Source organism: Penaeus monodon, chromosome 35 (assembly GCF_015228065.2).
Source record: "Penaeus monodon isolate SGIC_2016 chromosome 35, NSTDA_Pmon_1, whole genome shotgun sequence".
NCBI classification, from domain to species: Eukaryota; Metazoa; Arthropoda; class Malacostraca; order Decapoda; family Penaeidae; genus Penaeus; species Penaeus monodon.
This window is the reverse complement of record NC_051420.1, coordinates 14,082,488-14,092,975: the sequence shown is the minus strand read 5'-3', so window position 1 is coordinate 14,092,975 and position 10,488 is coordinate 14,082,488. Positions and strand designations below refer to the sequence as shown.

Here is a 10,488-nt window from a genome sequence, read left to right as displayed (position 1 = left end):
TATAAAATATATATATAAAATTTATTAAAATGTGTGTGTGTGGTGTGTGTGTGTGGGGTGTTTTGTGTGTGTGTGTGTGTTTTGTGTGTGTGTGTGGTGTGTGTTTTATTTTTACATATTACTTTAATTTTAGTATGAAATACATAATAAATTTGTACCCCAAATTTCTCTTCACTTTCTCTATATCTCTCTCTGTCTATCTTTTCTTAATATAAATATAATATATTATAGTATAAATATATATTATATATATATATACTTTACATATATATGTATGTGGTGTGTTTAATATACATAAAAAAAAGTATACGCACATTAAAATATACTTTATATATATTATATATATATTATAATATATATATTTTAATATATATATTTTATATATGGTGTGTGTGTGTGTGTGTGGTTGTGTGTGTGTGTGTGTCCCAACCCCACACACACACATACACACACACAAAACCGAGAAGAAATAAAAAAACCATACGGGCCCCATCCCCCAAATCAGAACCCCGGAATTCCAAATGCTGGCTTCTGATTGGCTGTCCTGCTCTCCCTCGCCCAGCACCTCGGAGCTCCATTATGGCCGACCCCAAGAGGCCCATATCTCTCACTTCTTTCTTTTCATCTCATTTTATTCCGCCATTCGCTGTTTCCACGTTCATGAGGCGGCCATGAGTAGATGAGTAGATGAGTAGAGCGTAAATTTAAACTTTAAATTTAGAGAAAAATTTCAAGAAAAAATTTTAAAAGAGACGGGGTTTGGGGGAGGGACGGGCTACGGTTGCATCTTTTTTGTTTTATTTACTTTTTCTTTTTGAACACCCAAAGCCCTTTTTACTCTTTTTTTTGGAATGATTTTGTGTTTTCTCTCCTTTTACTTTAGAGTTTTTTTGGTTTCTTTATTTATTTTAGGCCGGGGTTACTTAGATTTTAAAATATAAAGTTTGAATTTGCTCTATCCAGAAATTTATGAAGTTTTAAAAACTTGTCAGTGTTTTATTCTAGGGTTTTTGGGAAAATTTTTGTTTTGTAGAGAAAAAATAAAAAAAAATATTTTCTTTTATAGAAATTTAAACTTGCATGAAGGTAGAAAACGAATGTCAGAATTTATTTCAAATTATAATTAAAAAAAACTAAAAGGGTGGAGTTTTTTGGTTTATCTTGCTATCTGCAATTAAATTTAAAAAATATGACAAAAAATTAGAGGAAAAATTTTTTGATAATGACTGTTTTTGGTTTTCGGGCAGGGGGCCCTTTATCCCCAAGGCCACGGGGGGTTCTATGAAAAACCTCTTTTAAAGTCGTTTCTTATGTGTGATGGACGGCTTAAAGTCTGAAGCCTAGTCGAGTTGTGGGATGTTGTCAGGCGATCGCTTTACCTTCCGTGTCTTTGGTGCTTTGGTCAAAGGCAGTAAATCACCAGCACTTATATTTTGGCTTGGAACTGATAAAAATAAGAATAAATAAATAGATAAAATGGTGTTTAGAGAGGTTTGTAAACTCTGAGTTGCACAGAATATACAAGGTGGGGTTTTATTAGTCTTTGCGGGAGTGCTGAAGGTGTGGAGGCTAGTAGAGGAAGTTTGGGTGAATTGTAAACATTATAACCAAATATGTATTTGTATTTTGTATATTCAATATTACTGGGGCTGTATTACCTTCACACAATTTTTTATTTATTATTTTTTTTTTAGAGGTTCTTGAGATAAGTCAACTTTCCGCATTTAACAGAAATTAAAGTTTTGGATCATTATGTTAGTTTATCGTAGCAAAAAGAGGCGGGGGAAAAATTTTGCCCAAAAAGGCTTTTGTTTTCAGTAATTCTAGAAAAAACCTTAGTTCCGCCCCTTAGTAAGTTCGTTAATAATAATAATTATGATAAGAAATAGAATAAGAATAAAAAAAAAGAAAATATATAATCTTTTTTTTTTATAAGCAAAGCCTGTTACATAGCACTTCTTTTTATTTATCTTATGAGTGATATACAAGCAAGAAAACTTTGTAAAGAATAATGGTGCATCTTCAAACAATAGCTATGGCCTCCATGCCTCGGACACTCTGGCAAAATGGAGTTTGTACTGATTTCTCATTAATGTCAAATCACCAAATATATATATATATATATATATATATATATATTATATAAAATATAAAATATATATATATATATGTATATATATATATATATTTATAAGGGTGTGTGGGTGGGGTATGTGTGGGTATGTGTGTAGTGTGTGTATGGGGTGTATGTGGTGTATGTGGTGTATTTTTTTTTTGTGTGTATGTGTGTGTTATGTGTGTGTGTATGTGTGTGTAGTGTGTTTTATGGGTTTTGTGTGTATGTGTGTGTGTATTTTGTGTATGTAGTGGGTATGTAGGGTGTGTAGGGATTTTGTGTATTAGGGTGTTTTTATGTATGGGGTTATGTATGTGTGTATGTATGTGTGTTGTGGGGTGTTTTGGTTTTGGGTGTGTGTGGGGTGTGTGGTGGGGTGGTGTGTGTTTTGTGGGGTGGGGTATGTTTTATGTGGTGTGTGTGTGTGTGTGTGTGTTTGTGTGTGTGGTGTTTTGGTGTGTGTGGTGGTGTGGGTGTTTGTGGGTGTGTTATGTGTGTGTGGTTTTGTGTGTGTTGTGTGTGTGTGTGTTGTGGTGTGTGTGTGTGTGTGCCCAAAAGGAAAGAAAGAGAAGAGAGTGAGGGGAGAGAGATAAGGAGAGAGAAAAAAGAGAGAGAAAAGAGAGAGGGGGAGAGAGGAGGAGGAGGGAAAAGAGAGAGAGAGAGAGAGAGAGATAATAAACATGATGACCTTTTGCCAAAGTGTTGCGAGCAATGCAGGCTACAGCAAGTGCTTGAGTTATTGCAAGTGATTCTGTGATAGGGGGACTGGGGGATTTGTCTTTATTTCTGCGTTGGGTTTGCGTTTTAAATTTAAAACTGAAATTTTAATATTTTCCCTTGAGAAGTTATTTTTGTAATCTCTAGGCCTGTTTCTGCATGGTCATTGTTTCGAGAATTACCCTTAGTCCCTACAAAGTTTTCTTGACAGTATGTTGTTCATTTAATAGAAAGAAATCCCACTATTAGGTTAGTTTGATCTATTAAAATATATATATAAATTTTATATATATATTTTAAATATATATATAATATAAAATTTATATTATATATATAAATAAAATATATATTTTTTTTTTTTTTTTTTTTTTTTTTATTATTTTTGTTATTGTTATTATTATTTTTATTTGTTTTTGGTTAGGTTATTATTATTATTTTATTATATTAGTTATTTTTAAATTATTTTTTATTTTTATTATTTTATTTTTAAATTATTATTATTATTTTATTATCAGTATTATTATTTATTATCATTTTTATTTTTTTTATTTTTAATTTTTATTTTTTAATAATATTTTTATTAATTTTATTATTAATATTATTCTTACTTTTTTTTTTTATTATTGCCCAACCCGTCACACCCAATCAAACCCTAATCAATTTTATTACTTTTAATTATAATTAATTTTTGTGCACTGGTTTCAGTACATGCAAGACTATGATCCTCTAGTTTGCTTTGAGGGTCATGTTTATCAATTGTATATAAGCCTTTAAAAGCATTGTCTTATATCATGTTAAAAGATATCTAGAGCCACATTCCCTTCAGTTTTTGAGATAATTTGTTCCCTTTCTGATGCAATTCCCTGTTTATTCACACTTTTTTATGGTACCCCCCATCCCTTCATCGGCATCGGGCCATATTTTTGCTTTTTTTAACCCAATATCACTGGGAAAATGTGATGTTTGCTGTAGTACTGTTTCGTGAAATGTATCTACACATAGGTGGCTCCACAGGTGCTCAGCCACCAATGGGTTAATTAGTAGTCTGTATGTCCTCACCTGATTTTCCCCTTCCTTGAGTTTTCAGGGTTTTTTTTCTAATGCTGTTAATGTTGATGCTGTTATAGTTATTACATTATAAAATCAAAATCATTTTAATTCTAAAAAATCGGAAAAAGGGGTTAAGTTAGAAATTTGCCCCCCTCTTTGGTTTTTGAAAAAAGCACTTGTGGGGGTCACTATATGTAAAAAACAAGTGAAAATTAAACTCCCTGCAGGCATGGCAAATTCCAACTAATTTTTCAGGCTGTTACAACATATATACTCCTTTTTTTAAGACAGAGAATTAGATATGAAAAATTTTTTGCCCGAAAAAACCCCCCAAGAGAAAATTTGTGAAACAAAAACCCCACAAGAAGAGGGTGCCAAAAATTTTATTATTATAATTTTTTTTTAATTTCCAATTGTTAAAGGGGGTTTTTCTGGGGGACAGGTGTCTGCTTATTTTGCTTTAAATTTCCCCCATGTATAAAAAGGAAAAACCAGGATTACATCCCCCTGGGGGGCCATGGAATCTGTTGCGGGGTCAGAAAGGGTTTCCCTTGGGACAAGAAAGTTTTCCTCTTTTTTTGGGGGGAATTTTATTAATAGACACAGAATTTTTCTTGATTAGACCTACAAATTACTTTTTCTGTTTTGGAACGGGCTTTAAGCCAAAAATTTCATTTCTGTCCCCAAAGAGACAAACACTTTCTGAAGACTGTTTAAATTTTTCATTTTTTTATAATCTTAATGATGACTACTTTGACTACTTTTTACAGAGATTTTCTTTTTTTTTCAGGTCAGTTTTAGGAGTGGAGCTGCAGTTATCTCCATTTGTGATATTTATGTTGTAGTGATGGAGTGTCAAGAATCTCAGGTTACAAAATCCCAGGCAGCCCTTTGGGCGTTGTGATGGGGTTATGGGCAGGGGGGGTGGGGAAAAAAAATGAGGCACCGAAAAAAAAGCAGAAAAAGTACACAGATGTAGATAAGGAACAGCCCTCTAGTACAGTCATAAATGCAGATAAAGAGAAAGACTCTGATACAGTCACTGCAGAAGGAGAACAAGGGAAGACTAGGATGATTTAAAATATGAGAGAAGTAGTGAACAAACTAAATTTCCCAAAATTTTGATGGCATTGCTTTTGGGTGGAGAGTAGTTTCAAAGAAGAAAACCCAAAAATTTCCCGAAAATTTTTAAAAAAAGGAGAACTATGTTTTCAGAAGAAAAAGGGGGGTGAAAAAACAAGCAGTGAAGATTAATGAGAATGAAGAAACAGAGAGAAGGGAAGATGAAGCAAATAGGGAGCATGAGTTGCCTCTCCAAGAAAAAGGGGGAGAGGAAGCAGGGACCAAAACAGAATTAGGGGGAAATTTTATGAACCCCCGTTTAAGATTTCAAATGTTTTAAAATTAGGGGAAGATCTGTCGAATCTGTGCAGAAATGACAGTTGTGTTTGATGGGCCCAAGAAGGGGGTTTCCCAAAAAATGGAAAATTTTTAAAATGTTTAAAAAAGTAGGAATGTGAAACCCCTCTGAGAGGGTCCCGAATCTACCCAGTTAATGTGTGCCAGTATTGTGAGAGGAAAATCAAACGACTATACCTCAAAGTGTCAAAGAAAAGAAAATGGATTTTTTTAGGGACAAAAACCGCAGGAAATTTTTTGCACACAGTGCCCAAAACTGTAGTGTGTGCATGTTGAAAGATGATCCACCAGACAGTCCTTGCAATCCAGTAAATGAAGAGGCTGAGCATGTTGGGACAGTGGAGACAAAGTTAGGTTCCCCGGGGGAGGGAAGTCAAAACCCAAAAAAAAAATTTTTTATTGGGCCCTCCACGGAACCGAGGAGAAATCCTGCTCGGAAGCGTGGATGGACAGACCATGAAGCAGAAACACCACAGTTTGTATCAGTTGGATGTCAGACAGAAGAAGATGGGACATCGGAGAACATGACTGGCTTAGAAGAACATGATTATACTCAGGATGAGGCTCTCAGTCAATTTCTCGTTATACCAAAGAAGTTTGGGGGAAGAACCCCATACCATAAGTTATCTCTAACTGCTGTTTAATGCCAAATATATCCCAAAAGGGGCCGGGCTGAAGCCCTGATAGCAACATAAAAAAGTTTTGCCCAAATGCAGGGAAAGGGGAATAAAATTGATGCCATGTTCTTCCTCTTGATGGAAGCCCTAAGAGATGCGGGAGATCGAGTGAGAGAGACACAAGTTTAAGGGGCATTTTGGGGCCCGGGAAAAAATAAGTAGGAATGTTCTCCCCTGATTTAGGGTGTCTTGCCCAAACGCAAACTTGCTAAAAAAGACAAAGGGCCAGTATAGGAAGGAATTAAATACCAAAAGAAAAGTGGAGGGAAAACAGTTACTGGGAAAACCCCCTTTTTACATGACAAGTTTGGGGAAAAACTTACTTCCCAAAAGTACCCGGAAATTCTTTGTGACTGAGGGGGAGACTGGGGGAAAATTTTACCCGCACGAAAAGCGCCCCACCCCTCATTTCTTTTCCATCAGTTTGGGCCCGGGGAAAAAGAGCAGCAGCAAGCTGGACCCGGGAAAATATGCAGGCGTAGGGGCTCGCTGGCCCCTACCCTTTTTTGCTGTTGCCCAAAAAAAAATTGAAAGGGGCTAGCACCCCTCCCCCGGGAAAAAGATATTTATGAACGGTGATGGGTTCCTGCATTAGGTAGAAATTGCCCGATTATTGTGAAGAGAAGAGAGACCTCACCAATTTTGGGGACAAGAATGATTCTGCAGCAACAGGCAGATGTAGTCAGAGCAAGATGATGACATATTTCTTTGGCATCCAAACAATGCAGGCAATTGTTGACAACAAGATCCACTACATATACAAATCCAGCCCCAACAACGTCCAGTTCCGCCCACTAATGAAGGCTCTGGTTGCCGAGGGGAACACGCTTCGCCCGACAATTTCGCAGCATGAAGAGGAAGGGGAAACAACCAAAGATTTTAAAAGGTCTTCTTTCATCACCTTTTCCTGGAAAGGCACCCACTGCGGGTTTATGGTTTTTTTTTGCCCCAAAGTACACTGAGATTCGCAAGGATTATAGGTAGGTGTAATGTATTATTTTGGTTTTTAGGAAAAAAATGTTAATCTGCAAACTATTTCACTTCATTTCATATTAATGATAATTAAAAGTAACTTTCATCTGAATGAAACAACCTGCCTCTTGATATTTCCAGGAACATTAGTGGCCTTACCTTGTCATCGTTCAAGAAAGTTCCAGCTGTAATTAACCGTTACGGCAACATCTGTTTGGAGCTTAAACGGAGCTGGCTGGCCACAAGCCCACGCTTAATCTCCCTGTTTGGGCCGGGGTGACCCAAAGGGAGGACTAAATGCAGCCGTTGTGGAGAACAAGGACATAATGTTCGGAAGTAAGCATAATCCGAGACATGTTGCAGCAATACTCATTCATACCTGTTTCTGGAATTCAAGGTTTTTAGTGCCATGTGTTAGTTGGAATAAAAGTATTGTAATGATCATTGAATGCAGTCGAAAATAATAATTCCACAGTGCAAGATTCATTTGCTAATTAGTTGTACAGTTATTCAGATTTTTTGGGAAAATTTGAATAAAATTTATTTAAGGGACATTCTAATTTTCATTCATATGTGATTTTATCCAGAAAAGGGACTTTTGCATTTTGAAAATTGGTTGTTACTAATGCAATTGTTATTCATTTATATTTTGTTCAAGGAAACAGGCAAGCTGGAAAAAATATATGTACAAAGATTCAAACAAACATCAGTTTTTGCTTTATATTGTTGTATGTGTAGTAGTGAAAAGCAGGTTGTCAAGATTTCTCTTCTCAGATATTAGCTTCTTTTTTCTAGCTCTCTCATGGGTAAATTTTCTCAAGCTATGGAAAACAGCCAAGTACCATTTAAAAATTTTTTCAAAAAAGGGGTACAGTTTAAAACGAGAAAGTTTTTGGGAGACTCAGTCACCATAAAAGAAAAAAGGGGGAAAAACAGCGTTCGGTTTCCCCGCCCCTTCCTACCCCGTTGGGTTTACCCCAAAAACAACTCTCAGGTACGGGTCTTTCTGCAAGATGGCATTATTTTTTATTGATTTATTCTTATATTTGCTTTTACTGCCATCATTTTATGAAGGCTTGTTATTTAGTTTTTGGTTGCTTTAGTGTCATTACTTTGATGATGAATGTTGTTTTATATAGTATTTTATTATCATTGCTATTGTTAGTTTTTCTATGTAAGTATTAGTATTTGTAGTGTTACTATTAATATTATCTTGACTATTTTTTTCTTGTTTAAATTTAAATTTTAGGTATTTGTTAAAGATCCAAGATAGGGGGGCCTTTTGAATCCAAAATCCCCTTACAGCAGCCTAACAGAAACAAGAGCCAAAGGGGGAAAGGGCCCCCCCCCACAGTTAAAAACAGTGGCCAACCCAAAAGGGGGTCAGAGAAAAACCTTTTAATTCCGCAGTGAAGAAAAGACCTTTTGGACTTGCCCCCGCGTAGGGGGAGGGGCCCGCCACTCCTGGGACTGCTTTTGCCAGCCACACAGGTTCTTCCCTTTCCCCCGTCTCCCCCAATGAGGGTACCCGAAAGGGAACAAAACGATCAAAAAGGTCAGGCATCGCAGGGCACCTCAGGCCCTGTCTATGTTTGGACCTACACTGTGGTTCAGCCACAGCATGGGTCCTCCCAACAACCAGCACAACAGCTGTCTCTCATCCCACAGCAAAATCCTCAACAGGGTGTGACACAGCAGTCCCAGCAGCTGTCAGTAATTCATCCACAGTCAGGTCAGCAGGGCACTTCCCAGGAACAAATCACTGTTGTGCATCAGCAGCCAGTACACCAGGGAGCAGGTCAGCAGATAGCTGTTGTCCACCAGCCCACAGGACAACAAGCAGCCACCCAGCAGACACAACAGCTCTCTGTAATTCACCCACAGACCTCCCAGCAAGCACCTGTGCATACTTCCCACGTGGTCCCTCACCAACAGCAGGCAAGAAGGACCTCACAGGAGCAGCAGGCTCAGCATGTCACCCTCATCCAGCAACAGGCAGGCCTACCCCAAGCTCAACCACTCACCTTGGTCCACCAGCAACCCACAAGCCAGACCTCCCAACAGATCAGTGTGGTGCATCAGCCCCAGACGTCACAGCACCTCGGTATAGTTCATCAGCACCAGACTTCCCAGGCGGCAGCGAGCCTGGTGCACCAGCAGCCCAACCAGTCACAGGGTACACAGCACCAGAATGAGTCTTCACAGTCACAACAGATGGTTCATCCTCAGAGCTCAGAGTTACACCCAATCATTGGTATGTCTTGCTGAATGGAGGTTGTAAAAGAAAATGCAAGTCATATTCATTGGGGATTCTTTGTTTAGTGTATTTAGCATAATAAATATGAAATAATTTTAGAAGAAAATGTTCACATTTAATGTAATAATTTACCAGCTTTACTGACTGTCATTTACTACAGATGTATATAATTATGCTATAGGACAAAAGTTTTGAAGATAGCTTCTACTTATGCTAGATGCATATAGTAGTATCGGTAGGAATTAGTTCCTCTCAAATAATGTGCTTACAAGAAAGAAATATAGTCCAAACTAGAATGATAAGACTCCATGAAATATGACTTGTATTAAAACCATATTATATGACTGCAAGATATTAAACCTCATTTAGTAGGTTATACATTTTCTTTTTAAGGTTCATCTCCTCAAAATTTTAGGATCAGGCACAACTTTTCTGTATTATGAACAGAAGTGTTTTCATAGTATAAAAAAAAATATGTCCAGGTAATTGTGCATAAAAGTACATAGTTGTTGCTCAAGATTTTCTGCTGAAGTAGAATTAAAATTTGAATTATGTGGGTTTTCCAGTTCACATAATCAGATCTGTGCTATGACCAAGTTTGCGAGAAAATAGAGAAAAAACGCTCGGGTAATAATGACCTAGACTACTTAGTGACTGAAGTTGTCAAAGGGGTTATCTTATATTCAATAAATTTCTATTGAAATTTTATATTGTGACGAGTATTTTGTTTTTATTACTTGACTTTTTCAATCTTTGTATACAAATTGCATCAAAATGTAATGGAGTATGTGTCACAGATTTTTTCATCTTTTGTTTTATGTTAATAAGACATACATTTCAAGAAATCAGACAAATAGAACAGTTTTACCTAAAAAAGTCTAGAATGGTAATATTAAGTTCATTCTCTTTATTCTTTCTTACAGGACAGTGGTGAGGAAGAAGAAGCACATTCAGTATGCGTGATCCTCTGAACAGTAATGGAAGAGACCTTCTGTGGGCAGACTCTAAACACTACAGAGGTGGATATTTCCACTTTCTTCATATGGTATTTTTTTTTTTTTTTTCCATTTGAAGTGTGTTATGTGATTGAGCATTCTAAAGTTGTGTTGTTTAAAAGTATAACAAAATATGGTTAAAAATCATATTAACAGTTGTCTCTTATGAAAGCATATTTTAATTTCTTTTAGATGTTTTTTCCCAAATCATGAAACTGTTGTCTGTAATCGAAATAGATATTATTATTTTTTTTATTTCCTTCTTTGAAGATGTCTTTTTGAAGT

General features: G+C 36.5%; 1 protein-coding gene across 1 annotated transcript; it reads left to right on the top strand.

Annotated features, from left to right (window-relative positions):
• Positions 1 to 8,469: 8,469 nt before the first annotated feature.
• LOC119595245 (putative uncharacterized protein DDB_G0279653) lies at positions 8,470 to 10,443 on the top strand. The gene is made up of 2 exons (XM_037944407.1): positions 8,470 to 9,205; positions 10,132 to 10,443. Exons 1-2 carry the CDS (start codon positions 8,470 to 8,472, stop codon positions 10,140 to 10,142), a joined length of 747 nt encoding a protein of 248 aa, XP_037800335.1. The 3' UTR covers positions 10,143 to 10,443.
• Positions 10,444 to 10,488: the final 45 nt, after the last annotated feature.

Excerpts from the sequence above, each read along its gene's own strand:
- LOC119595245 (XM_037944407.1), top strand. The coding sequence starts at position 8,470 with ATGAGGGTACCCGAAAGGGAACAAAACGATCAAAAAGGTCAGGCATCG.